Source organism: Aphelocoma coerulescens, unplaced genomic scaffold (assembly GCF_041296385.1).
Source record: "Aphelocoma coerulescens isolate FSJ_1873_10779 unplaced genomic scaffold, UR_Acoe_1.0 HiC_scaffold_207, whole genome shotgun sequence".
In the NCBI taxonomy this organism is placed as follows: domain Eukaryota; kingdom Metazoa; phylum Chordata; class Aves; order Passeriformes; family Corvidae; genus Aphelocoma; species Aphelocoma coerulescens.
This window is the reverse complement of record NW_027183553.1, coordinates 45,588-72,754: the sequence shown is the minus strand read 5'-3', so window position 1 is coordinate 72,754 and position 27,167 is coordinate 45,588. Positions and strand designations below refer to the sequence as shown.

At 64.3% G+C, this 27,167-nt stretch overlaps 4 protein-coding genes across 7 annotated transcripts in view; all 4 read left to right on the top strand.

The window, feature by feature from the left end:
- Window positions 1–1,785, top strand: part of LOC138101189 (integrin alpha-X-like) — a 29,700-nt gene extending 27,915 nt beyond the window's left edge. Inside the window, 2 exon segments of the mRNA XM_068999055.1 lie at window positions 701–811; window positions 1,671–1,785. Of these exon segments, the coding sequence (XP_068855156.1) occupies window positions 701–811; window positions 1,671–1,757 (198 nt within the window). The 3' untranslated portion in view covers window positions 1,758–1,785.
- A 1,483-nt stretch (window positions 1,786–3,268) lies between these two features.
- Window positions 3,269–13,428, top strand: LOC138101191 (serine protease 53-like). Its single transcript, XM_068999056.1, has 11 exons — window positions 3,269–3,819; window positions 4,632–4,664; window positions 6,348–6,516; window positions 7,206–7,270; window positions 7,430–7,642; window positions 8,468–8,634; window positions 9,207–9,435; window positions 10,201–10,351; window positions 11,076–11,359; window positions 12,023–12,156; window positions 13,051–13,428. Exons 1-11 carry the CDS (start codon window positions 3,774–3,776, stop codon window positions 13,342–13,344), a joined length of 1,785 nt encoding a protein of 594 aa, XP_068855157.1. The 5' UTR covers window positions 3,269–3,773; the 3' UTR covers window positions 13,345–13,428.
- Window positions 13,429–14,104: 676 nt separating this feature from the next.
- On the top strand, window positions 14,105–16,995 carry LOC138101170 (zinc finger protein 668-like). The gene is made up of 2 exons (XM_068999032.1): window positions 14,105–14,135; window positions 15,086–16,995. Exon 2 carries the CDS (start codon window positions 15,286–15,288, stop codon window positions 16,888–16,890), a length of 1,605 nt encoding a protein of 534 aa, XP_068855133.1. The 5' UTR covers window positions 14,105–14,135; window positions 15,086–15,285; the 3' UTR covers window positions 16,891–16,995.
- A 1,597-nt stretch (window positions 16,996–18,592) lies between these two features.
- LOC138101171 (syntaxin-1B) lies at window positions 18,593–25,419 on the top strand. Of its 4 annotated transcripts, none has more exons than XM_068999035.1 (10): window positions 18,593–18,622; window positions 19,587–19,661; window positions 20,808–20,907; window positions 22,546–22,620; window positions 22,722–22,795; window positions 23,785–23,872; window positions 24,002–24,075; window positions 24,588–24,725; window positions 25,062–25,172; window positions 25,339–25,419. In XM_068999035.1, the coding sequence occupies exons 1-10, from the start codon at window positions 18,593–18,595 to the stop codon at window positions 25,417–25,419; spliced, it is 846 nt and encodes a 281-aa protein (XP_068855136.1). The 4 variants fall into 4 exon arrangements, with proteins under 4 accessions (XP_068855136.1, XP_068855138.1, XP_068855135.1 ...); XM_068999037.1 differs by having other exon boundaries at window positions 23,764–23,872; window positions 25,342–25,419; XM_068999034.1 differs by having other exon boundaries at window positions 23,764–23,872.
- Window positions 25,420–27,167: the final 1,748 nt, after the last annotated feature.

Genomic DNA, 27,167 nt, shown 5'->3' with positions numbered 1-27,167 from the left:
CTTTTGGGGCACCCCACACCCCATTTTGGGGATTTCTCGCCCCATTTTGGGGTTTTCCACCTGATTTTTGGGGTTCCCATTTTTTTGGGGGGGTCCCCCACCTGCTTTTGGGGCTTTCTCCCCTATTTTTGGGGTTCCCCCTCTCTTTTTTGGGGGTTTCCCCCCTGGTTTTTGGGGTTTCTCACCTTCTATAGGGATCCCCACCTATTTTTGGGGTTCCCCCTTTGTTTTTTGGGGTTCCCACCTGGTTTTTTTGGGGTTTCCCATCTATTTTTGGGGTTTCCCACCTTTTTTGGGGTTTCCACCTGATTTTTGGGGTTCCCAATTTTTTTAAGGATCCCCACCTATTTTTGGGGTTCCCCCTCTGTTTTTTGGGGTTCCCACCTGGTTTTTTTGGGGGGTTCCCACCTATTTTTGGGGGATCTCCCCCGTTTTATGATCCCCCACCTGATTTTTGGGGTTCCCCTTTTTTTGGGGGGGGGTTCCTCACCTATTTTTGGGGTTCCCCCTCTCTTTTTTTGGGGTTTCCCCCCCGGTTTTTTGGGGTTTCTCACCTTCTATGGGGATCCCCACCTGATTTTTGGGGTTCCCATCTTTTTTGTGGGGTCCCCCCCTCCCCGTTTTTGGGGTCCCCCCCAGTTTTTGGGGTCCCCCCCGTTTTTTGGGGGGTCCCCCACCTGTGCCCCTCCCCCCTGTGCAGGTGCAGACGGAGCTGGAGCGGGTGGAGACCCCCAACCCCCTCCCCCTGATTTTGGGGGCGTCCCTGGGGGGGCTCCTCCTGCTGGGGCTCGTGGCCCTGGGGCTCTACAAGGTGAGGGGGGGGTCCCCAAAAATGGGGAGGGGTCCCCAAAAATGGGGAGGGTCCCCAAAAATGGGAGGGGTCCCTAAAAATGGGGGGGCGGTTCCCAAAAAGGAGGAGGGGATCCGGGGGTCCCCAAAAATGGGGGGCTCCCAAAAATGGGGAGGGGTCCCCAAAAAATGGGGAGGGGTCCTTAAAAAATGGGGGGGGTCCAAAAAATGGGAGGAGTCCCTAAAAATGGGGGGGCGGTCCCCAAAAATGGGGAGGGGTCCTTAAAAAATGGGGGGGCGGTCCCCAAAAATGAGGAGGGGTCCAAAAATGGGGGGGGTCCCCAAAAATGGGGGGGGGTCCCAAAAAATGGGGAGGGGATCCGGGGGTCCCCAAAAATGGGGGGAGTCTCAGAAACTGAGGGGGGTCCCCAAAACTGGGGAGGGGTTCCCAAAAATGGGGGGGGTCCAAAAATGGGGGGGGTCCCCAAAAATGGGGAGGGGTCCCAAAAAATGGGGAGGGGTCCCCAACATTGGGAGGGATTCCCAAAAATGGGAGGGGTCCCCAAAACTGGGGAGGGGTCCCCAAAAATGGGGAGGGGTCCCCAAAAATGGGGGTGTTCAGGGGGTCCCCAAAACGGGAGGGGGTCCCCCAAAATGGGGAGGGGTCCCCAAACTGGGGAGGGGTCCCCAAACTGGGGGGGGTTCAGGGGGTCCCAAAACCTGGGAGGGGTCCCCAAAACTGGGGAGGGGTCCCCAAAACGTGGCGGAACCCCCAAAACTGGGGTGTCCCGGGGGTCCCCAAACGGGGCGGGGGGGGGGGGGCCGAGTCCGGGGGTGCCCCGGGCTGACGCCCCCTCCCCAAATTCCCCTCCCCCCCCCAGGTGGGGTTCTTCAAGCGGCGCTACAAGGACATGATGGAGACCCCCGGGGACCCCCCCGCCGACCCCCAGGGGGACCCCAAAGGCTGAGGGGGGCTCGGGGGGGCTCGGGGGGACCCCAAAGGCTGAGGGGGGCTCGGGGGGGGGCTCGGGGGGGTCTCGGGGGGGTCTCGGGGGGGCTCCGGGGACCCCTCCCCCCTCCATTAAAATCCCCGCTGGGGGCGAAGCGGCCGCGGTGTCCGTGTGGGTTTTATTTGGGGGGGGTCTTTGGGGGGGGTTTGGGGGGGTTTTGGGGGGAGGGGGAGGTTTGGGAATTTTGGGAGATTTTTTGGGAATTTTTGGGGATTTTTGGGGGGGGATTTTGGGGGATTTTTGTGGGAATTTGGGGGATTTTTCGGGGGGGAACCTTGGGGGTTTTGGGGAAATTTTTGGGGGGTTTTGGGGGGGGTTTGGGGGAGGGCGAGGTTTGGGAATTTTTTGGGAATTTTTGGAGATTTTTTGGGGATTTTTGGGGGGGATTTTGGGGGGGATTTTGGGGGATTTTTGGGAGAATTTGGGGAATTTTTCGGGGGGGGGACCTTGGGGGTTTTGGGGAAATTTTTGGGGGGTTTGGGGGGATTTTGGGGAGTTTTGGGGGGGTTTTTGGGGCGAGGGGGAGGTTTGGGAATTTTTTGGGAATTTTTGGGGATTTTTTGGGGATTTTTGGGGGGATTTTGGGGGGGATTTTGGGAGAATTTGGGGAATTTTTCGGGGGGGGGACCTTGGGGGTTTTGGGGAAATTTTTGGGGGGTTTTGGGGGATTTTTTGGGGATTTTGGGGAGTTTTGGGGGGATTTGGGGGGGAGGGGGAGGTTTGGGAATTTTTGGGGAATTTTTGGGGATTTTTGGGGGATTTTGGGGGATTTTTGGGGGGATTTGCGGGAATTTTGGGGGAATTTCGGCGATTTGGGGGGATTTTTTGGGGAGCTTCGGGGATTATTTTTTTCTTATTTTCTGGTAATTTTGGGGGGGATTTTGGGGGGGATTTTGGGAGGGGAAGGAGGGGCTGAAAATGCCGGAATTTGCACAAAAAGAGCCCCCAAAAGTCCCAAATTCGGGGCCAAGAAATAAAAAAAACCCAAACCCCACCCGGGACGGGCCCGAAAATCCCAAAATCGCCCCAAAATCGCCCCAAAATCGCCCCAAATCCCACCCGAAACGCCCCAAAATCCGCCTCGGACTCCCCGGTTTTGCCCCAAACCCCCGGATTTCGCCCCAAAATCGCCCCCAGCCCATATTAGGAAAGGGGGCGGGGCCTGGGGTGGGGGCGGGGCGGGGGCGGGGCTTGGGCCCCTCCCTTCACCCCAAAAAAAAAAGGGGAACCCCCGGGAGACGCCGGGGCGGAGGCGGCGCCACCGAGGGGACCCCCGGAACCTTCTGGAACCCTTCCAGGACCTTCGGGGACCTTCGGGGACCTTCCAGGACCTTCGGGGACTCCCCAAAACCCCCAGGGACCCCCCCCGGACCCTTCTGGGACCTTCCAGGACCTTCTGGAACCCCCAGAAACCCTCAGGGACCCTTCGTGGACCCTTTAAGGACCTTCCAGGACCTTCTGGGACCTTCCAGGACCTTCCAGGACCTTCAGGGACCTTCTGGAACCCCCAGAAACCCTCAGGGACCCTTTCAGGACCCTTCAAGGACCTTCCAGGACCTTCTGGGACTCCCCAAAACCCCCAGGGACCCCCCAGGACCCTTCTGGGACCTTCCAGGACCTTCTGGAACCCCCAGAAACCCCCAGGGACCCTTCCAGGACCTCCAGGGACCCCCGGAACCTTCCAGGACCTTCTGGAACCCCCAGAAACCCTCAGGGAGCCTTCCTGGACCCTTTAAGGACCTTCCAGGACCTTCTGGGACCCCCCCAAAACCTTTTGGGACCCCCCAGGACCCTTCAAGGACCTTCCAGGACCCTCCGGGACCCCCCAGAAACCCTCAGGGACCCCCCAAGAACCTTCCAGGACCTTCCAGGACCTTCTGGGACCCCCCCAAAACCTTTTTGGGACCCCCCAAGAACCTTCCAGGACCCTTTAAGGACCTTCCAGGACCTTCGGGACCCCCCCGGGTCCCCCCCATGTCGCGACAGGTCCTGACAGGGCTCGTGCTCCTCCTGCTGCTCCGTGAGTCCGGGGGGGTTTTTTTGGGGGGCATTTGGGGTTTTTGGCGATTTTGGGGTTTTTGGGGGCCGTTTTTGGGGGGATTTGGGGATTTTTGGGGATTTTTTGGTTTTTTTTTGGGGGGAGCTTTGGGGTTTTTTGGGACTTTTTGGGGTTTTTTGGGGGGATATTTTTTGGTTTGGGGGTTTTTGGGGGATCTTTGGGGGTTTTTGGGACTTTTTGGGGTTTTTTGGGGGTATTTTTGGGGGTTTTGGGGGATTCTTTTGGGGTTTTGGGGGGTTGGGGTTTTTTGGGGGGGGAGTTTTTTGGGGGGTTTTGAGGGGATTTGGGGATTTTTTGGGGGCTTTTTGGGGACTTTTTGGGTGTTTTTTTGGGATACTTTTGGGGGTTTTTGGGGATTTTTTTGGCTTTTGGGGGGTTGGGGTTTTTTTGGGGGTTTTTTTTGGGAGGGTTTTGGGATTTTCGGGGGGTTTTGGGGGGGTTTTGTTTGGATTTGGGGCTGTTGGGATTTTGGGGGTTTTTTTTCGGGTTTTTTTTTGGGGCGGTTTTGGGGCTGTCGGGGTTTTTGGGGATTTGGGGGTTTTTTGGGGTTTTTTTTTGGGGGTGATTTTGGTGGGTTTGGGGGTGGGGGGATGGGCCCTGAGGGGGGGTCCCCGGCGTCGGGCGGCGCCGCTTTGGGACCGGTCGGACCGGCCCCAAAAAAACCCCAAAAATGAGCCCGGGGGGGTGGGGGAGGGGCGGGGAGGGGGAGGGGCGGCGGCTTCACCCCAAAATTCCAAAATTCTGAACCCCCCCCTCCCCCCACCCCAAAAAAGGGTCCGGAATTGGGGCCGAGGATGCCGCAGACTGTGAGTGATGCAAATGAGGCGGGGAATATTCATGAGGGGAGGGGCGGCGGGGGGGGGGTCGCAAAAAGGGCGAAAAGATCCCCAAAAACGGGAAAAGGGACCCAAAAAAAACCCGGCCCAAAAAAATACCAACCCCGAAATGGGGACAAAAATCCACAAAATGGGAAAAAGACCCCCCAAAAATGGGAAAAAGACCCCGAAAATGGGAACAAAACCCCCAAAATTGGGACCAAAACCCCCCCAAAAATGGGAAAAAGACCCCGAAAATGGGAACAAAACCCCCAAAATTGGGACGGGGGACCCCAAAAATGGGAAAAAGACCCCGAAAATTGGAACAAAACCCCCAAAATTGGGACGGGGGACCCCAAAAATGGGAAAAAGATCCCGAAAATGGGGAAAAAATCCCAAAATTGGGGCTGGAGACCCCGAAAATGGGAACCGGAACCCCAAAATCGCTGCCCCCGCCCCTCCCCCCGCTGTCGCAACCCCCCGGAATTTGGGGGGAGGGGGAGGGAGGGGAACCCAAAACCGCGGGGATCCCCAAAAATGGGCAAAGGAAACCCAAAAATGGGAACTGGGAGCCCAAAACTCAGCCCAGAGAGCCCAAAACGACCCCGAAAGAGCCCCGGAGACCCCAAAACTGATCCCACGGACCCCAAAAGTGACCCCAGAGACCCCAAAATGACCCCAGAGACCCCCAAGGACCCCAAAACCGATCCCAGAGCCCCCCGAAGCGCCGGCAGAGCCCCCGATCGATCCCTGATCAATCCCCGATCGATCCCCGCTCCCCGCTCGATTCCCGCTGATCAATCCCTGCTCCCCAATCAATCCCCGCCGATCGCTCCCCGATCGCTCCCCCTCGATCAATCCCTGCTGATCAATCCCTGCTGATCGCTCCCCGATCCGTCCCCGATCGCTCCCCTTCGATCGATCCCCTCTGATCACTCCCCGATCCCTCCCCTTTGATCGCCCCCCGATCGCTCCCCTCCTATCGCTCCCCCCCGATTGATCCCCGATCAGTCCCCTTTGATCGATCGTCCCCCGATCGCTCCCCTTTGATCGCCCCCCGATCGATCCCCTTCGATCGCTCCCCGATCACTCCCCGATCCCTCCCCTTTGATCGCCCCCCGATCGCTCCCCCCCGATCGCTCCCCTTTGATCGCCCCCCAATCGTCCCCCGATCGCCCCCTGATCGATCCCCGATCGATCCCCTCTCCCCAATCGATCCCCTTCGATCGCTCCCTGATCGATCCCCGATCGCTCCCCCCCGATTGATCCCTGATCCCTCCCCTTTGATCGCTCCCCTTCGATCGCCCCCCGATCAATCCCCTCCGATCGCTCCCCCCCGATTGATCCCCGATCGATCCCCGATCGCCCCCGATCGCTCCCCTTCGATCGCCCCCCGATCGATCCCCTCCGATCAATCCCCGATCGATCCCCGATCGCCCCCGATCGCTCCCCCCCGATCGCTCCCCGATCGCTCCCCTCCGATTGATCCCCGATCGATCCCCGATCGCTCCCCGATCGCTCCCCTCCGATTGATCCCCGATTGATCCCCGATCGCCCCCCGATCGCTCCCCTCCGATCGATCCCCGATCGATCCCCTTTGATCGCTCCCCCCCGATTGATCCCCGATCGCCCCCCGATCGCTCCCCTCCGATCGATCCCCGATCGATCCCGCAGGGGCCGCGTGCGGGCTCTCGCGGGGCCGCGGCCGCGTGGTCGGGGGCTCGGCGGCGCGCGCGGGGCAGTGGCCGTGGCTGGTCAGTCTGCAGCTGCGGGGCGAGCACTTCTGCGGGGGGTCCCTGGTCACCCCCCGGTGGGTGCTGACCGCCGCCCACTGCTTCCTGGGGTGAGCCCGGGGGGCCGCTGGGGGCCGCTGGGATCGTCTGGGGGGGATTGGGGGGGGATTTGGGATCGTTTGGGATCGTTTGGGAGGGGTTTGGGGGGATTTGGGAGGGGTTTGGGGGCATTTGGGGGGATTTGGGGGGATTTGGAGGGGATTTGGGATGGTTTGGGAGGGGTTTGGGGGGATTTGGGATCGTTTGGGAGGGGTTTGGGTGGATTTGGGATCGTTTGGGGGGATTTGGGGGGGATTGGGGATCGTTTGGGGGCATTTGGGAGGGGTTTTGGAGGATTTGGGAGGGGTTTGGGGGGATTTGGGGAATTTGGGATCGTTTGGGAGGGGTTTGGGGGGATTGGGGATCGTTTGGGAGGGGTTTGGGGGATTGGGGAGGGGTTTGGGGGGATTTGGGGGCAGTTTGGGATCGTTTGGGAAGGGTTTTGGGGGATTTGGGATCGTTTGGGATCGTTTGGGAGGGGTTTTGGGGGGATTTGGGATCGTTTGGGATCGTTTGGGAGGGGTTTTGGGGGGATTTGGGGGTCCTGAGGGGGATTTGGGGGTGTTTGGAGGGTCCTGGAAGGGATTTGGGGGGGTCCTGGGTGGATTTGGGGTCATTTCGGGTGGATTTAGGGGGGTTTGTGGGGGATTTGGGGGGTCCTGAGGGGTTCCTGGGGGGTGACACCCGCCCCCTTCCCCAGCCCCGAGGGTCCCCGAGCCCCCCTGGCCTCGTGGCGGGCGGTGCTGGGGCGGCTGCGGCTGCAGGAGCAGCGGGATGGCCACGAGGATGGCCACGAGGATGGACACGAGGATGGCCACGAGGATGGCCACGAGGATGGACACCGGGATGGCCACCGGGATGGCCACGAGGATGGACACGAGGATGGCCACGAGGATGGCCACCGGGATGGCCACCGGGATGGCCACGAGGAGGGCCAGGAGCGCTCCCTGGCCGAGCTCGTGGTCCACGAGCGCTTCCGGGGGATCCGGGGCGGTCACGACCTGGCCTTGGTCCGGCTGGAGCCTCCGGCCACCCTGGGACCCCTCGTGGGCACCCTGTGCCTGCCCCTCCCCCAGCACCCCCCACCCTTCGGCCAGCAGTGCTGGGTGACCGGCTGGGGCCACGTGGCCGAGAACGGTGAGGGGGGGCTGGGGGTCAGCGGGGGTCAGTGGGGTCAGTGGGGGACAGAGGGGGGGCTGGGGGTCAGCGGGGGTCAGCGGGGGTCAGTGGGGGTCAGTGGGGGTCAGTGGGGGCCAGTGGGGGTCAGTGGAGGACAGAGGGGGGGCTGGGGGTCAGCGGGGGGGCTGGAGGTCAGCGGGGGTCAGTGGGGGACAGTGGGGGACAGTGGGGTCAGTGGGGTCAGTGGGGGTCAGTGGGGAGCTGGGGGTCAGCAGGGGTCAGCGGGGGTCAGCGGGGGGGCTGGGGGTCAGTGGGGGTCAGTGGGGACAGTGGGGGGGCTGGGGGTCAGCGGGGGTCAGTGGGGGTCAGTGGGTCCCGGGGTATTTTGGGGAGGGGTCTCACGTGGGCCGGGGTCCGCAGTGTCGCTGCCCGCGGGGGCCCCGCTGCAGAGGAGGGGTCCGGGGGTTTTGGGGATGGTTCCGGGGGATTTTGGGGAGGGGTCCCGGGGGTTTTGAGGAGGGGTCCCGGGGGCTTCTGGGGACGGGTCCCCGGAGGGATTTTGGGGAGAGGTCCCGGGGATTTTGGGGAGGGGTTCCGGGGAGTTTTGGGGAGGGGTTCCGGGGGGATTTTGGGGAGAGGTCCCAGGGATTTTGGGAAGGGGTCCCGGGGAGTTTTGGGGAGAGGTCCGTGGGACTTTGAGGATGACTCCGGGGGATTTTGGGGATGGCTCCGGGGAGTTTTGGGGAGAGGTCCCGGGGGGGATTTTGGGGATGGCTCCGGGGGATTTTGGGGATGGCTCCGGGGTATTTTGGGGAGGGGTCTCACGTGGGCGGGGGTCCGCAGTGTCGCTGCCCGCGGGGGCCCCGCTGCAGATGGCGCCGCTGGCGCTGCTCTCGCCCCGCACCTGTAACTGCCTGTACTCGAACCTGCGGCGCCCGGAGCTCGCCCGGCCCGCCCGGCCCGGCATGGTCTGCGCGGGGGGGGCCGAGGGCGGCCGCGGCGCCTGCCAGGTGATTTGGGGAGGGGTCCCGGGGGGGATTTGGGGCGAATTCGGGGTGGTTTGAGGTGAATGCGCGGGGATTTGGGGCGGTTGTGAGCGGTTATGGGGGGATTTGGGGGGGATTTGGGGGGCTAAAACCGGACCGGGGGAGCTCTAGGGGAGCGTGGGGCCTGCCCGGTGATTTGGGGAGGGGTCCCGGGGGGCGGTTGGGGCGAAATTGGGGTGGTTTTAGGTGAATACGGGGGAATTTGGGGCGACTGTGAGCGGTTATGGGGGGATTTGAGGTCGTTCGAGGGGAATTTGGGGCGGTTTAGGGGGGATTTGGGGGGCGAAAACCGGACCGGGGGGGCTCCGAGGGGGCGCGGCGCCTGCCCGGTGATTTGGGGAGGGAGATTTGGGGCGAAACTGGGGGGATTTGGGGCGGGTTTTGGCGGTTTTGGGGTTGCTTTTCGGGTACTTCTGGGTCGGTTTTAGGGCGCTTTTTTGGGCTTTTTTTGGGGTTTTTTTGGGGGGTTTTTTGGGGGTTTTTTTTCGAGGTTTCTGGGGTTTTTCGTTGCCGACCCCCCCCGCGCCCCTTCCCAGGCGGACTCGGGGGGTCCCGTGGCCTGCGGGGGGGGTCCCGGGGGTCGCTGGGTGCAGTTCGGGGTGCTGAGCTTTGCCCTGGGCTGCGCCCGCCCCAACGGCCCCGCCCTGGCCGGGGGGCTCGGGGGGTCCCACTCGCGGTGGCTCCGGCGCCGCCTCCCCCCCAGCGCCTTCGCGACCCCCCCGGAGACCCCCCCCAAACCCGGCCTGGAGCTCGGGATGTGCCTCGGTGAGACCCCCACCCCCCGGCCCCCAAAATCCCCCTCCCCGGGAACCCCAAATCCTCCCTGGGACCCCCAAAATCCTCCGTGGGACCCCCAAAATCCTCCCTGGGAACCCCAAATGTGGGTGGGGGGCACCTCAAACAACCCCCCCCCCCGGGAGGCCTGAAATCCTCCCAAATCCATCCCCCCCCAAATCCACCGAAATTCCCTCAAAATTCACCCCAAATCCTCTCAAAACCCCCCAAAATTCCCCCAGATCTCCCCAAGTTCCCCCAAAAAAGGCCCCAAATGCCCCCAAAATCTCCCCAAATCCCACAAAATCCCTCCAAATCCCCAAAATCCCCCCGAATTCCCCAAAAAGTCCCCAAATGCCCCCCAAACCCCCCAAAATCTCCGCAAATCCCCCCGAATTCCCCAAAAAAGCCTCCAAATGCCCCCAAAATCTCCCCAAATCCCACAAAATCCCTCCAAATCCCCTCAAAACCCCGTAAAATTCCCCCCAAATCCCCAAAAAGTCCCCAAATGCCCCCCAAAACCCCCCAAAATCTCCCCAAATCCCCCCAAATCCCCCCGAATTCCCCCCAAAAAAGCCCCCAAATCTCCCCAAATCCCCCTAAAATTCTCCCCAAAATCCCCCTAAAATTCCCCCAAATCTCCCCCAAACCCCCCCCAAAATCAGGGCCTGGCTCCTCCCCCCTCCCCCCTCCCCAGACCCCACATTCGGGGGGGGGGTCCCGGCCCTGACGCCCCCTCCCCTCCCCTCCCCCCAGGCTGCGGGATGATGGGGGGGCCCCCCCTGGCCCCCCCCGCGGGCCCCGCCTGGCCCTGGGGGGTCTCTCTGAGGAGGGGGGGGCGGCACCGCTGCGGGGGGGCCCTGGTGGGCGGGGCCTGGGTCCTGACGGCCGCGCGCTGCTTCATCGGGTGAGCGAGACCCCTCCCCAAATTAACCCTGACCCCCCCAAATTAACCCCAAATTAACCCCGACCCCCCCAAATTAACCCTGACCCCCCCCTGCTTCATCGGGTGAGCGAGACCCCTCCCCAAATTAACCCCGACCCCCCCAAATTAACCCCAAATTAACCCTGACCCCCCCAAATTAACCCCGACCCCCCCAAATTAACCCCAAATTAACCCCAAATGAGCCCCAAAATCAACCCTGAGAGCCCCGAAATCAACCCCAAATTAACCCCAAATCAACCCCAAATTAACCCCAAATTAACCCCGAACCCCCAAATGAGCAGGGACCCCCCTCGGGTGTTTTGGGGTCTCTGGGAGGGGGGTCCTCGGTGTCCCCAGGGTGTCCCCAGCTGTGTCCCAGGCTGTCCCAGGTATCCCCAGGTGTCCCCAGGTGTGTCCAGCTGTGTCCAGCTGTGTCCAGCTGTGTCCCCAGCTGTGTCCCCAGATGTCCCCAGATGTCCCCAGGGTGTCCCAGCTGTGTCCAGCTGTGTCCCCAGGGTGTCCCCAGCTGTGTCCCAGGTGTGTCCCAGGGTGTCCCAGGTATCCCCAGGTGTCCCCAGGGTGTCCCAGCTGTGCCCAGCTGTGTCCAGCTGTGTCCCCAGGGTGTCCCCAGCTGTGTCCCAGGTGTGCCCAGGTATCCCCAGCTGTGTCCAGCTGTGCCCAGCTGTGACCCCGCTGTCCCCCGCAGGTCGCAGGACCCCGAGGCCTGGGAGGCCGCGCTGTGGGGGGAGGGGCCGGGGGGTCCCTCGCCCTCCCCCAGCAGCCCCTCCCCCACCTTCCGGGGGTCCCGCCTGCACCTGCACGGGGCCTACGTGGGGGAGGGGCCGGGGGGGGGCGGCCCCGACCTGGCGCTGCTGCAGCTGCGCCCCTCCCCCACCTGGGGCCTGCACCTGCGGCCGCTCTGCCTCCCCCACCTGGGGCACCGCAGCGCCCCCGGCCGCCGCTGCTGGGCCCTGCTGGCACCCCAAAATGGTGAGGGGGGGTCCCGGTGTCCCCCTGAGCCCCCTGAGCCCCCCCCCGAGCTCACCTGAGCCCCCCCGAGCTCACCTGAGCTCACCTGAGCTCCCCCCGAATTGCCCCGAAATCCCCCTCTCATCCCCCCCCAAAACCAACCCCCAAAACCCCCAAAATCCCCTGGGATCCCCCAAAACCCCCCTGCCCCCCCCATTTCCCCCCCAAAATCCCCTGGGATCCCCCCCTGACCCCCCGTTTCCCTCCAAATCCCCTGGGATCCCCCAAATCCCCCAAAAGCCCCCCATACCCCCTCATTTCCCCCCCAAAATCCCCTGGGTTACCCCAAAACCCTCCCCCGACCCCCCCATTTCCCCCCCAAAATCCCCTGGGATCCCCCAAATTCCCCAAAACCCCCCTGAACCCCCCCGTTTCCCCCCTAAAATCCCCCAAATCTCCCCCTGGCCCCCCCGTTTTCCCCCCAAAATCCCCTGGGATCCCCCCAATCCCCCAAAAGCCCCCCTGACCCCCCTGTTTCCCCCCCAAAATTCCCTGGGATCCCCCCAAATCCCCCCCTGACCCCCCCGTTTCCCCCCCAAAATCCCCCAAATCCCCCCCTGACCCCCCCGTTTCCCCCCCAAAATCCCCCAAATCCCCCCCTGACCCCCTCATTTCCCCCCCCAGACCCCTCGGACCCCCCCCAGCTCCGTTCGGTCGAGGTGACCCCGGGACCCTGCGGGGCCCCCCCGGCCGGGGACCCCCAGAGTGACCCCAAAAGTTTCTGCGTCACCGTCCCCGAGGGCGCCCGGCACTGCCAGGTCTGGGGGTCTGGGGGGTTTGGGGGGTCCTGGGGGGGTCCTGGGCTGATTTTGGGGTCTCTGGGGGTCCCCGGGGTTTGATTTTGGGGGATTTCGGGGTTGATTTGGGAACTTGGGGGGGAATTTTGGGGTCTCTCCCAGCCGGGCGTGGGGGTCCCGGGGCTGGTTTTGGGGTCCCGGGGCTGATTTTGGGGTGTTTGGAGCTGATTTTGGGGTGTTTGGGGCTGGTTTTGGGGTGTTTGGGGGATATTTCGGGGGTCCGGGGCTGGTTTTGGGGTGTTTGGGGGATATTTCGGGGGTCCGGGGCTGGTTTTGGGGTGTTTCGGGGATATTTTGGGGTCCCGGGGCTGGTTTTGGGGTGTTTGGGGGATATTTCGGGTCCCGGGGCTGATTTTGGCATGGTTTTTGGGGTTTCCGGTGCCAATTTCGGGGTCCCACCGCTGACCCCGGGATATTTTGGGGTCCCGGGGCTGATTTTGGGGTGTTTCGGGGATATTTTGGGGTGTTTGGGCTGGTTTTGGGGTCCCGGGGGCTGCTTTTGGGGTGGTCCGGCGCTGATTTCGGGCTGCCGGGGCTGATTTCAGGGCGGTTTTTTGGGGTTCCCGGGGCTGATTTTGGCGTGTTTGGGGCTGATTTTGGGGTCGCGGGGCTGGTTTTGGGGTGTTTGGGGGATATTTCGGGGTCCCGGGGCTGATTTTGGGGTGTTCCGGGGCTGGTTTTGGGGTGTTTCGGGGGTATTTTGGGGTCCCGGGGCTGGTTTTGGGGTGTTCCGGGGCTGATTTCGGGGTGCCGGGGCTGATTTCAGGGCGGTTTTTTGGGGTTCCCGGGGCCGATTCCGGGGGTCCCGCCGCTGACCCCGGCCAATTTCGGGGTGTCCCCCCCCCCCCCCCCCAGGCGGACGCGGGGTCCCCCCTGGCCTGCGAGGAGCGGGGTCTGTGGTTCCTGCTGGGCACGGCGGCCTCGGGGGGCTGCGGCCGGGGGGGGCCCCCCAAATTCACGGCGCTGGCCCCCCACGAGCGCTGGGTCTCGGGGGTCGCCCGCGAGGCGTTTTTCGCCGAGACCCCCCCCGGAGGCCGAGGAGGAGGAGCGGGAGGAGCGCGAGGGGGACCCCGAGCTCGGGGGGGACCCCGCGTTCGGGAGGGACCCCGAGTTTTGGGGGACCCCCGAGAGGCCGGGGCGCGCCAATGATTCGGGGGGCGCCGAAAGCCCCGAGAGCTCGAGGAGCCCCGAAACTTCGGGGACCCCCGAGACCTCGGGAGACCCCGGGATTTTGGGGAGCCCCGAGCCCGGGGAGCCCCCCTCGAGGGGCCCAAATATTTCGGGGACCCCCCGCCCCTCTGAGCCCCCGAAACCTCGAGGGACGCCGATATTTGGGGTTCCTGAAGGTTTGGGGGTCCCAGGCAGGGCCTGACCCCTCCCCCCCCCCCCCCCGCGGTTCTGGGGGGTTCGGGGTTTTGGGGGGCTCCGTTTTGGGGGGTTTTGGGGCAATAAAATGGTGATGGATCTGCAGAGCCCCCGCCTCGGTTCTTTTTTTTGGGGGGGCGGGGACCCCTTGGGGGGGGGTCCCCAAATCCCATTTTGGGAGTTCCCTGCCCCCTCCCCCCCACCCCAAAAGAGCCAAATCGCTTCAAATCACCCCAAATTTAATCACCGGGAGGGGCCCAAAGCCCCCAAATCCCTCCCAGAACCCCCCGGACTCCCCCAAAATCCACCCCCCTCCCCCCAAAAAGCTCCCCCCACCCACCCGAGCCCCAAAAACCTCCCCGAGCCCCTCCCCCCGCCCCTCCCCCACCTCCTTTTGTCGCGCCGGGAACCGGAAGCGCTTTGGCCCCGCCCCCTTCCCCTTCCCAGCCAATCAGCGCCTCCCTCAGTCCCCGGGGCGGCCAATCAGCGCCGGGACCTCCCCGGAAGCCCCGCCCCCTCCCCGCCCCTCCCCCCCGGTCCTAGCGCCGCCGCCGCTCCCGCCCGGCCCCCCCCAGGTAAGATTTGGGGACCCCCCCCCCTAAAATCCGGGGGGTGCCCGCGGCCCCTCCCCCCCGCCCCGGATCCCTCCCCTCCCCCCACCCCAAAATCTCCCCCCGAAATAAAAAAGGGTGGGAAATTCCCACCCCTCCCCCACCCCCGAATCGCGGGGACCCCCCCCGGGAATCCCCAAAAGAGGCCGGGGGGGGGGCGAGGGGGGGGGAAATCCTCGAAATTTGGGATCCCCAAAATTTGGGATCCCCGAAATTTGGGATCCCCCCTCCGACACCCAAGTAGGGCCCAGTAAGGCCCAGTAAGTCCCAGGAACCCCCCCAGGAACCTCCCCAGGAACCCCCCCAGTCACCCCCAGTACCCCCCCATTATTCCACCAGTGCCCCCCAGTGCCCCCGGACCCCCCCATTTTCCACCAGTGCCCCCCAGTGCCCCCCAGTACCCCCCCAATTTTCACCCAGTGCCCCCCGGACCCCCCCCAATTTTCACCCAGGGTCCCCCAGTGCCCCCCAGTACCCCCCCATTATTCCACCAGTGTCCCCAGTGCCCCCCAGTACCCCCCCATTATTCCACCAGTGCCCCCCAGTGCCCCCCAGTACCCCTCCATTATCCCACCAGTGCCCCCCAGTACCCCCTGGACCCCCCCATTTTCCCCCAGTGCCCCCCAGTAAGGCCCAGTAACCCTCAGTAACCCCCCCCCTGTTTCCACCATTAAGCCCCCCCCGACCCCTCCCAGTTTACCCCAGTTGCCCCCATTAACCCCCCCATTATCTCCCCCTTTACCCCCCCAGTCCCTCCCAGTTTCCCCCATTAACCCCTCCCTCCCCCCATATTTTGGGGGGTCCCGGTCCCGAGGCCGTGGAGGAGCCCCAGGTGTGCCCAGGTGACCCCTGCGGCCCTGCCCCTCCCGGGGGCAGCCCCGCCCCCGCCCAGGTGACGCCCGGGTGTCCCCCAGGTGCCACCGCCACGCCCCGGGGGGCCCCCGGCCACGCCCCTGCCACGCCCACCACACCTGAGGGGGGCCCCGGGGGCGGGGCCAGCAGGGCCACGCCCGGGACACCTGGAGGGGCCACCGGTGACGTCACCGCGGGCGGGGCCGCGCCGGGGACACCCGGAGGAGCCGCCGAAGCCCTGAACGCACCGGGAGGCGCCGCCATGTCCGAGGACACCTCCCCGGTCACTCCCGGCGCCGCCGCCGCACCTGGACGTACCCCGGTTCCGCCGGACGCGCCCGGAGCCGCCGCCGCCGCCGCCGCGTCCTCGGAGCCCTCCCGGGAGCCGTCCGGAGCCGCCGCCGCCTCAGAGCCGCCCGGAGGTGCCCGCGCCGCAGCCGCCGGCGCCGCCGAATCCCCGGAGCCCTCGCCCGCCCCGGCCGGCCCCGCCCCGCGGCCCCGCCCGGCCCCGCCCTTCCCCTGCCCCAGCTGCCCCAAGTCCTTCTCGTCGCCGGCCAAGCTGGCCATCCACGAGCGCGCCCACACCGGCGAGCGCCCCTTCGCCTGCCCCGAGTGCCCCAAGGCCTTCGCCGACCCCTCGGTGTTCCGCAAGCACCTGCGGGGCCACGCGGGGCTGCGGCCGCACCGCTGCGGCTCCTGCCCCAAGGCCTACGCCGAGCGCAAGGACCTGCGCAACCACCTGCGGGTGCACACGGGCGAGCGGCCCTTCCTGTGCGCCGAGTGTGGCAAGAGCTTCGGCCGCTCGTCGTCGCTGGCCTGCCACCAGCGCATCCACGCGCCGGCCAAGCCCTTCCCCTGCCCCACCTGCGGCAAGGCCTTCACGCAGCTCTCGTCCTTCCAGAGCCACCAACGCGTGCACACGGGCGAGCGGCCCTTCCTGTGCCCGCAGTGCGGCCGCATGTTCGCCGACCCCTCCAGCTTCCGGCGGCACCAGCGCGCCCACCAGGGCCTGAAGCCGTACGGCTGCGGCGACTGCGGCAAGGCCTTCCGGCAGCCGGCCGACCTGGCCGTGCACCGGCGCACACACACCGGCGAGCGGCCCTGGCGCTGCGGCGACTGCGGCAAGGCCTTCGTGGCCTCGTGGGACCTGAAGCGGCACCGGCTGACGCACTCCGGGGAGCGGCCCTGGCGCTGCGGCGACTGCGGGAAGGGCTTCGGCGAGCGGGCGGCGCTGGGGAAGCACCGGCGGACGCACTCCGGGGAGCGGCCGTTCGCCTGCGGGCGCTGCGGGAAGGGCTTCGGCGGCGTCTCGGGGCTGCGCAAGCACGAGAGGACGCACGGCAGGGAGGAGGCCGCGGGGGAGGGGGCGGCGGCGGCCGGCGGAGGGGACAATGTGGCCGCCGGCAATATGGCCGCCGTGGCGGGAACCAATATGGCCGCCGGCAATATGGCCGCCGGCAGTGTGGCGGGTGTTGGGGAAAGCAACATGGCCGACACCAACATGGCCGACACCAACATGGCCGACACCAACATGGCCGACACCAACATGGCCGACACCAATATGGCCGCCGATGAGGAAAAAGCCATGGCTGACACCAACATGGCCGCCAACAGCATGGCCGCCGCAAGCATGGCGGAGCCCACCGGGGGAGCCAACGTGGCCGCCGGCAACATGGCGGCGCCACCGGGGCGACTGAACGTGGCCACCGAGTCCAACACGGCCGCCGAGCCCAAGATGGCGGCGGGGCCCCGCCCCTTCCCCTGCCCCCTCTGTGGGCGGGGCTTCGCCACGGGGGCGGGGCTGAGGCGGCACCAGCGACGTCACGGCCCCGCCCCCCCCGCCCCGCCCCTGCCCGGCACCGCGTAGCCCCGCCCCCATCGCGGGGGGGGGGAGGGGAGGGGGCGGGGCTTGTTTGGGTGTGGTCTGTGCTGGCCACGCCCCCCGCGGGCGAATAAACGCTGAGTCAGCGCCGGCGGCTGCAGCTGATTTGGGGCTGGGGGAGGGGGGCGACCCCAAAATATCCCCGAGACCCCAAAATGCTCCGAGCGCCCCCCCAAAAAAAAACCCCCTCGGGACCTCGAAAAACCCTCAAGGAACCCCTCCCCCCCCCCAAAACTGCCCCGGGACCCCAGAAAACCATCCTGGGACCCCAAAAATTCTACCAGGGACCCCGAAAAACCATCCCGGGACCCCAGAAAATCTACCCGGGACCCCAAAACTGCCCCGGGACCCCAAAACTGCCCCGGGACCCCGAAAAACCATCCCGGGACCCAAAAAATCTACCCGGGACCCCAAAACTGCCCCGGGACCCCAAAACTGCCCCGGGATCCCAAAAAACCATTCCGGGATCCCAGAAAACCATCCTGGGACCCCAAAAATTCTACCAGGGACCCCGAAAAACCATCCCGGGACCCAAAAAATCTACCCGGGACCCCAAAACTTCCCCGGGACCCCAAAAAAAAACATCGCGGGACCCCAAAACTGCCCCGGGACCCCAGAAAACCATCCTGGGACCCCAAAAAAATCATCCCGGGACCCCAAAACTGCCCCGGGACCCCGAAAAACCATCCCGGGACCCCCTGAAAACCACCCAGACACTTTCCCGAGACCCCAAAGCCCCCCCAGATCCCCCCCGGAACCTCCCGGGATCCCAAAAAATCCTCTGGGACCCCAAAAGTTCCTCTGGGACCCCAAAAATTCCTCTGGGACCCCTCAAAATCTTCCCGGGACCCTCAAAAACCCCTCGGGCTCCCCCAAAATCTCCCCTAAATCCCCTCGGGGGCGTCCGGGAGCCTCCAAATTCGCTCCAATTACCCCGAAAATGCCCAAAATGCCCCAAATCCTCCTTGGTGGGACTCGGGACCCCCTGGAATCCCCCAAATCCCTCTCGGACACCCCAAAAATCGCCCCCCTCCCTCCTAAAACACCCTCAGGAGCGACCGGGACCCCCCAAAATCCCCCCCACTTCAAAAAACCCCCCTGAGACCCCCAAAATCCCCGAAATTCCCCCCAAAACCCCTTCGGCCGCCACCAGGCGCCCCCAAAATCCTCTCGACGCCCCCCCAAAAAAACCCAAAATCCCCGAAATTCCCCCAGAATCCTCTCGACCCGCCCCAAAATCCCCGAAATTCCCCCCCAAATCCTCTCGACCCCCCCCCAAAAAAAACCCAAAATCCCCGAAATTCCCCCCAAAATCCCCCCGGGGACCCCCCCCCCGAAATCCCCGATTTTCCCACGCTAACCCCGGGGGGGGGAGGGGGGAGGGGGGGATCCCCTTGAAGCCCCTCCCCCCTCCCCGCCCCAGCCCCGCCCCCCTTCGCCGCAGCCCCCTTTGCGCAGCCCCTCCCCCACCCCCCGCCCCCTCCCCCTCCCTCCCCCCCCCCTTTCCCCTCCCCCCTCCGCAGCCGCAGCCGCCGCCGCATCCCCCGGACGGCCCCAAACCCCCCCCAAAAGGGGTCCCGAGCCCCCCCCCCGGCCCCGGGAGCCCCCCCCGAGGGTCCCTGGGACCCCGAGCCCCCTCCCCCGCCCCTCCCCCCCCTCCTCCGGACGCCCCCTCCCCTCCCCCACCATGAAGGACCGGACCCAGGAGCTTCGCAGCGTGAGCGAGGGGGGGGCGGGGGGGGCCGGGGGGGGCGGGGGTCGGGGGGCGAGGGGGGCTGGGGGGGCTCCGGGGGGCTGGGGGGGGGGGGGATTTTGGGGGGGTTTTTGGGGGGGGGATGTGGGGGAGCAGGGGGGGATTTTGGGGGGTTTTTGGGGGGGTCTTTGGGGGCTGCAGGGAGGGGAGGGGGCTGAGGCCGGTCCGGGGGGGTCTGGGGGGGTCTGGGGGGGTTTTGGGGGGGTTTTGGGGGCCTCAGGGTGGTCCGGGGGATGGGGGGAGGGGGGGGTCTGAGGACTTTGGGGGTGGGGGGGCTGCAGTGGGGGGGGGATTTGGGGGGCTCTGGGGGCCGGCTGAGGATGCCCGGGGGGGTTTTGGGGGGATTTTGGGGGTTTTTGGGGAGGTCTGGGGGGAGGGGCACCAGTGAGGCCTTGGGGGGCTCTGGGGGTCTCTGGGGCCGTTACTGGGAGGCGCTGGGAGTTACTGGGATCATCACGGGGGTCACTGGTGGTCACTGGTGGTCACTGGGGGTCACTGGGGGTCACTGGGGGTCACTGGGGGTCACTGGGGGGGGTCCCGGGGTCCCCACAGGGGGCGGAGCCTCAGCCTGAGGGGGGGAGGGGTGGGGTGGGCTCACCCCAGCTCAGCCAATCAGCTGCGAGCATCCCTCCCCCCGGCCCCGCCCCTTATGCAAATCCCCCCTCCTCCGGCAGCCAATGAGGCGCCGCATGCAAACGAGCCGCATGCAAATGAGCGGGGAGGCGGGAACCAATCACGGGACACGCGCAGGGGAGGGGTGGGGTTATGCAAATGAGGCGGGGAGGGGCGGGGTCAGGCCACGCGGGTGACTCGGCGCTCTCAGCCAATCGGGGGGCGCGGAGGGGGCGTGGCCACCCCAAACCACGCCCCCTCCGCCCGCTGGCGCCCCCTGGTGGCCCCGCCCCCCGCGTGACTGCGCCCCCTGCAGGCCAAGGACAGCGACGATGAGGACGAGGTGGTGACCGTGGACCGCGACCACTTCATGGACGAGTTCTTCGAGCAGGTGGGACCCGAAAACAGCCCCGGGACCCCCAAAAACAGCCCCAGGACCCCCAAAAACAGCCCCGGGAATCCAAAAACAGCCCAGGGACCCTCAAAAACAGCCCCTGGACCCCCAAAAACAGCCCCAGGACCCCCGAAAACAGCCCAGGGACCCCCAAAACAGCCCAGGGACCCTCAAAAACAGCCCCGGGACCCCCAAAACAGCCCCAGGACGCCCAGAAACAGCCAAGGGACCCCCAAAAACAGCCCCAGAACCCCCAAAAACAGCCCCGGGACCCCCAAAAACAGCCCCAGGACCCCCAAAAACAGCCCTGGGACCCCTGAAAACAGCCCCAGGACCCTCAGAAACAACCCCAGGACCCCCAAAACCATCCCTGGGACCCCCAAAACCAGCCCCTGGACCCCTGAAAACAGCCCCGGGACCCTCAAAAACAGCCCCAGGACCCCCCATACACAGCCCTGGGACCCCCAAAACAGCCCTGGGACACCCCAAAACAGCCCCAGGATCCCAGAAAACAGACCCGGGACCCCCAAAACCAGCCCAGGGCCCCCGAAAACAGCCCCAGGACTCCCAAAACAACTCCAGGACCCCCCAAAAACAGCCCCGGGACCCCTGAAAGGCCCCGAAATCTCAGCTGGGACCCTCAAAATCCCTCAGAAACTGCTCTGGGACCCCCAAAACAGCCCCGGGACCCCAAAACATCCCCCAAATCTCAGCTCGAACCCTCAAAAACTGCCCCGGCACCCCCAAAACCCCCCCCAAACCCCCCAAAATCTCAGCTGGGACCTCCAAAACCCCTGAGGAACAGCTCTGGCACCCCCAAAACAGCCCCAGGAGCTCTGAACCGAACCTCTGGACCCCCAAAATCGCATCCGGGACACTCAAACGCCCCCCAAAATCAGAGCCAGGCCCCCCAGAAACGCCCCCCAAACCACATCCGCCCCCGGGACCCCTGGAATCGACCTCAGGACCCTCCAGTTTCCCCTCAGGACCCCCCCAAAACCCCCCCCGGGACCCCCCAAAATCACCCCGGGACCCCCCAAAATCCCCCCCGGGACCCCCCAAAGTCCCTCCAGGACCCCCCAAAATGCCCCCCAAGCCCCCCTGGAGACCCCCCGGGCCCCCCAAGCCCCCCCGCCCCCGCAGGTGGAGGAGATCCGGGGCTGCATCGAGAAGCTCTCGGAGGACGTGGAGCAGGTGAAGAAGCAGCACAGCGCCATCCTGGCCGCCCCCAACCCCGACGAGAGTGAGTCCGGGGGCCCGGGGGCTCGTTAACGGGGTCATTAACGGGGTCATTAACGGGATCATTAACGGGGTCATTAATGGGGTCGTTAACGGGGTCGTTAATGGGGTCGTTAACGGGGTTTTCGGTCGTTGATGGCGGTTTTTGGTCATTGACGGGGGTTTTTTGGTCATGAATGGTGTCCTTGGGTCATTAACGGGGTCGTTGGGCTCATTAACGGTGTCCTTGGGTTGTTAATTGAGTCATTAGTAGGGTCATCGGCTCATTAATGGGGTCATTGGCTCATTAACAGGTCCTTGGGTAGTTAATCGAGTCATTAGTGGGGTCATTGGCTCATTAATGGGGTCATCGGCTCATTAACGGAGTCATTGGCTCATTAACGGGTCCTTGGGTCATTGATTGAGTCATTAGTAGGGTCATTGGCTCATTAACGGTGTCCTTGGGTCGTTAATTGAGTCATTAGTGGGGTCATCGGCTCATTAATGGGGTCATTGGCTCATTAACGGGGTCATTGGCTCATTAATGGGGTCATTGGCTTATTAGTGGAGTCCTTGAGTCATTAATGGGGTCGTTAAGTGGGCGATGGGGTCATTAACTGGTCAGTTGGATGGGCAGTGGGTCAGTAACTGGCCTGACTGGTCTGACTGGTCACTAACTGGTTCATTGGGTCAGTAACTGGTCATTGACCAGTCAGTAACTGGTCATTAACTGGTTCATTGGCTCAGTAACTGGTCATTGAGCGGTCAGTAACTGGCCTAACTGGTCACTAACTGGTTCATTGGGTCAGTAACTGGTCATTGACCGGTCAGTAACTGGTCAGTAACTGGTTCATTGGCTCAGTAACTGGTCATTGACCAGTCAGTAACTGGCCTAACTGGTCACTAACTGGTTCATTGGCTCAGTAACTGGTCTGACTGGTCATTAATTGGTCATTAACTGATTAACTGGGTCATTACCTGCGCATTGACCGGTCAGTAACTGGTCTGACTGGTCCCACCGGTCATTAATTGGTCTAACTCGCCATCAGCTGGTCAGTAACCGGTCATTAATTGGTCACAAACTGGTCTAACTGGTCACTAAGCGGCCACTAAGTGGTCTAATGGGTCATTAACTGGTCGCTCACCAGTCACTCACCGGTCACTCACCGGTCACTCACCGGTCACTCACCGATCACTCACTGGTCACTCACCGGTCGCTCACCGGTCACTCACTGGTCACTCACCAGTCGCTCACCGGTCACTCACTGGTCACTCACCGGTCACTCACCGATCACTCACCGGTCGCTCACCGGTCACTCACCGGTCACTCAATGGTCGCTCACCGGTTGCTCACCGGTCACTCACTGGTCACTCACTCGTCACTCACTGGTCACTCACTGGTCACTCACCGGTCACTCACCGGTCACTCACCGGTCACTCACCAGTCACTCACCCGTCACTCACCGGTCACTCACCGGTCACTCACCGATCACTCACCAGTCACTCACCCGTCACTCACTGTTCACTCACCGATCACTCACGGTCACTCCCCGGTCGCTCACCGGTTGCTCACCGGTCACTCACTGGTCACTCACCGGTCGCTCACCGATCACTCACCGATCACTCACTCGTCACTCACCGGTCACTCCCCGGCTGCCCCCAGAGACGAAGCAGGAGCTCGAGGACCTCACGGCCGACATCAAGAAGACGGCGAACAAAGTGCGCTCCAAGTTGAAAGGTGACGTCACGGCCGCCATCTTGGGTGGGGGAGGGGCGCGACCGGGGCGCGTCCTCTCCCCCCGGCCCGGGGTGTGACCGGCGGCGTCCCCTCCCCCGCAGCCATCGAGCAGAGCATCGAGCAGGAGGAGGGGCTGAACCGCTCCTCGGCCGACCTGCGCATCCGCAAGACCCAGGTACCGCCTTCGGCCTCGGCGGCGTCATCGGCTTCGTTGTCATCGTCATCGTTGTCATCATCATCGTCATCATTGTCATCGTCATCGTCATTGACATCATCATCATTGTCATCATCGTCATCATCGTCATTGTCATCATCGTCGTCATCATTGACATCATCATCATGATCATGGTCATCGTCATCATGGTCATCGTCATTGACGTCATCATCGGCTTCATCATCATCATCATCACTGGATTCTTCGTCGCCATCGGTTTCGTCGCCCTCATCGTCGCCATGGTCATCACCCTCGTCTCCATCATCTTCATGATGTTCGTCCTCATCTTCATCGTCGTCGCCCCCGTCTCCTCGTCGCTATCTCCGTTTTCTTCATCATCTTTGTCATCCTCATCATCGGCTCCGTCTCCATCTTCCTCCTCCTTTTCATCTTCCTCCTCACCTTCCTCCTTCTCATCTTCATCTCCTCCTCCTCATCTTCCTCTTCTGTTCTCCTCCTCCTCCTCCTCCTTGTCCTCCGTGACCTTCTCCATCTTCATCTCCTCGTCCTCTGTTCTTCCTCCATCTTCGTCTTCATCTTCATCTTCATCTTCGTCTTCATCTTTGTCTTCATCTTCCTCCTCTGTCCTTCCTCCCACTCCTCCTCCTCCTCGGCCTCCCCGTCCCATTTCACCTGTCCCTGTCCCTGTCCCTGTCCCCTCCTCTGTCCCTGTCCCTGTCCCTGTCCCTGTCCCCATCCCCCCTCACCTGTCCCTGTCCCCCCTCACCTGTCCCTGTCCCCCCTCCCCTGTCCCCGTCCCCCCTCACCTGTCCCCGTCCCCCCTCACCTGTCCCCGTCCCCCCTCACCTGTCCCCGTCCCCCCTCACCTGTCCCTGTCCCCCCTCACCTGTCCCCGTCCCCCCTCACCTGTCCCTGTCCCCCCTCACCTGTCCCCGTCCCCCCTCACCTGTCGCTGTCCCCGTCCCCAGCACTCGACGCTGTCGCGGAAGTTCGTGGAGGTGATGACCGAGTACAACGCGACGCAGTCCAAGTACCGCGACCGCTGCAAGGACCGGATCCAGCGCCAGCTGGAGATCAGTACGGGGGAGGGGCCACGGGGGGAGGGGCCACGGGGGGAGGGGCCACGGGGGGGAGGGGCCACGGGGGGGAGGGGCCACGGGGGGAGGGGACAGAGCGGTCACCACCCCCGCCCCTCCCCCCCCGCAGCCGGCCGGACCACGACCAACGAGGAGCTGGAGGACATGCTGGAGAGCGGCAAGCTGGCCATCTTCACCGACGATGTGAGCGGCCGGGGGCGTGGCCGGGAGGGGAGGGGCAACTGGGAGTCCATGGGGGGCAACTGGGATTCAGTGGGGGCATCTGGAATTCAGTGGGACCACCAAGACCCCACTGGGGCCACCATGAACCCAATGGGGCCACCAAGAGCCCACTGGGGACACCACGACGCCAATGGGGCCACCACGAATCCAACGGGGCCACCAAGACCCCAATGAGGCCACCACAAATCCAACAGGGCCACCACAACCCCAAAGGGGCCACCATGACCCCAGTGGGGCCACCACAACCCCAATGCAGCCACCAAGACCCCAAAGGGGCCACCAAAACCCCACTGGGGCCACCGCAAACCCACTGCGGCCACCATGACCCCACTGGGGATACCACGACCCCAATGAGTTCCCTCAACCCCGCCCGAGATTCCCCAAGCCCTTGAGGTCGGCCGTGACTTTGGGGGTGCCTGGAGCCTCCCGGGGACCACCTGGAGAGCCCCGACGGCCCCCGATGTCCCCCCCAGATCAAGATGGACTCGCAGATGACCAAACAGGCGCTGAACGAGATCGAGACGCGGCACAACGAGATCATCAAGCTGGAGACGAGCATCCGCGAGCTGCACGACATGTTCGTGGACATGGCCATGCTGGTGGAGAGCCAGGTCCGGCCGGGGCGGGGACACGGCCACCATGGGGGCGGGGGGGTCGGCTGGGAGTGACCCGAAGGCCACCTGGACGCACTGATGGTCATCTAGGAGTGACCAATCGTCAGCCGGGACCCACAAATGGTCTCTTGGACCCACCAAGGGTCACCTGGGACCCACCGAAGGCCACCCGGACCCGCTAAGGGTCATCCAGGAGCCCCCCCAAAGACCACTTAGAACCCACCAAGGACCACCATGAACCCACCCAGGGATCCCCTGGACCCACCCCGCCCCTCCCCCGAGCTCTGTCCCCACCTCCGGGGGGGGTCCCAACCCCTCCCCTCCCCCGCCCAGGGCGAGATGATCGACCGCATCGAGTACAACGTGGAGCACTCGGTGGATTACGTCGAGCGCGCCGTGTCCGACACCAAAAAAGCCGTAAAGTACCAGAGCAAAGCCCGGAGGGTGAGTGCGGGGCCGGGGGGGCGGGGCCGGGGGGGAGGGGTCTCCCCGCCCCCGGGGTGGGGGTGGGGTCGTAACTCTCCGCTCTTGTCTCCTCTCTCCCCTCCCCCCCCACCCCTCCCCCGCTGCCCGGACGTCCCAAATTCGGGGCCTTTTTGGGGCACGGCAGAAGAAAATCATGATCATCATCTGCTGCGTGGTGCTGGGGGTGGTCTTGGCCTCCTCCATCGGGGGCACCTTGGGCTTGTAGGGCCCCTCCCCCCCCTCTCCCGGCCCCCAGGGGCGCGGCAGCCACAGCGTCCCTCCCCCACCTGGCCCCGGCCCCTCCTCCCCCCCCCCTCATTAATTAACCGCATCCAGCGAGATTGCGAATAAATTAAGAGACAAATTTGTTCATGCGGACGAACCAGCACGTGGTCCAGTCACCGCCGGCCCCGCCCGGCCCCCGCGCCGGCAAATCTAAGCGGCTCCTCCTCGGCCTTCATCCATCCCATCATCCCCCTCCTCCCCGGCGCCCCCTGCCATTGACCACGCCCCTGCCTCGGGGGGCCTCGATGGGGGGGTTTGGAGGGGGCAGGGGGGTTGGGGGGGGAGTGGAGAAGGGGTTGGGGTCTTGGGGTGAGGGGGTACCCAAGAGGGGTCAGGGGTTGGGTTGGGTTTGTTGGTCCGGGTTGGGTCGGGGTTTGTTGAATTGGGTTCAGTTGAGTTGGGTTGGGTCGGGTCGGGTTTAGTTGGGTTGGGTTGGGTTGAGTTGAGTTGTGTTGGGTTGAGTTGGGTTGAGTTGAGTTGGGTTGAGTTGGGTTGGGTTGGGTTGGGTTGAGTTGGGTTGGGTTGGGTTGGGTTGAGTTGAGTTGGGTTGAGTTGGGTTGGGTTGGGTTGGGTTGAGTTGAGTTGGGTTGAGTTGAGTTGGGTTGCGTTGGGTTGGGTTGAGTTGGGTTGAGTTGGGATGGGTTGGGTTGGGTTGGGTTGAGTTGTGTTGGGTTGTGTTGGGTTGGATTGGGTTGAGTTGGGATGGGTTGGGTTGGGTTGGGTTGAGTTGTGTTGGGTTGGGTTGCGTTGAGTTGCGTTGGGTTGTGTTGGGTTGGATTGGGTTGAGTTGGGATGGGTTGGGTTGGCCCATCCCAGTCCCACCGCGCCGGTGCCATCACACCCCCACTGACCTCCCCCAACCAGTTCAGCCATCACTGACCAGTTCAATCATCACCCACCCAACTGGTTAAACCATCACCCAACTGGTCAACCCTTCACTGACCAGTTAAACCAGTACCCTCCCAGCTGGTTGACTGGTCACCCCCCATCCTCTCACCCACCCAGCTGGTCACTCCCTTGGCCAATGAACCTCCCAGCCCATCAACCCCTCCCCCACCCAACTGACCAGTTCATGACCAGCCCCTTGCCCGACTGACCAGTAATGACCCGACTGACCAGTTACTGACCCATCCCCCACCCAACTGGCCAGCTGCCCACCCACACATCCCATCCCCCAGCCAGTGACCCCACTGGTGACCCAACAACCCCATCGATGACCCAGTGACCTCATCAATGACCCAATTACCTCATTGATGACCCAACAACCTCATCAACGACCCAATGACTTCATCAATGACCTCATCGATGACCCACCGATGACCCAATTACCTCATCAGTGACCCAGTGACCTCATCGATGACCCAACCACCCCATCGATGACCCAACGACCTCATCGATGACCCAACCACCCCCTCAACGACCCAACGTCCCCATCACCCTCCCACCCATCCCCCCACGCCCCTCCCCCCCCACCCCCCATCGCTCCCCTCCCCCACCGGCCGAACCACCCCCACTTAGATTTCCCGCCCCGCAGGGGTCGCCGCCGCGCCGCTCCCCCCGCGCCCCCACCCCCACCCTGACGCGCCGGGGCCGGGGGTGGTTTTGGGGGTCCCCCCGCGCTGTCCCTCCCCCTCCCCCCCCCCCCAATGCCGCGCGGTGCCAGAGTTGGGGCGGGGCCGGGGGTCCCCC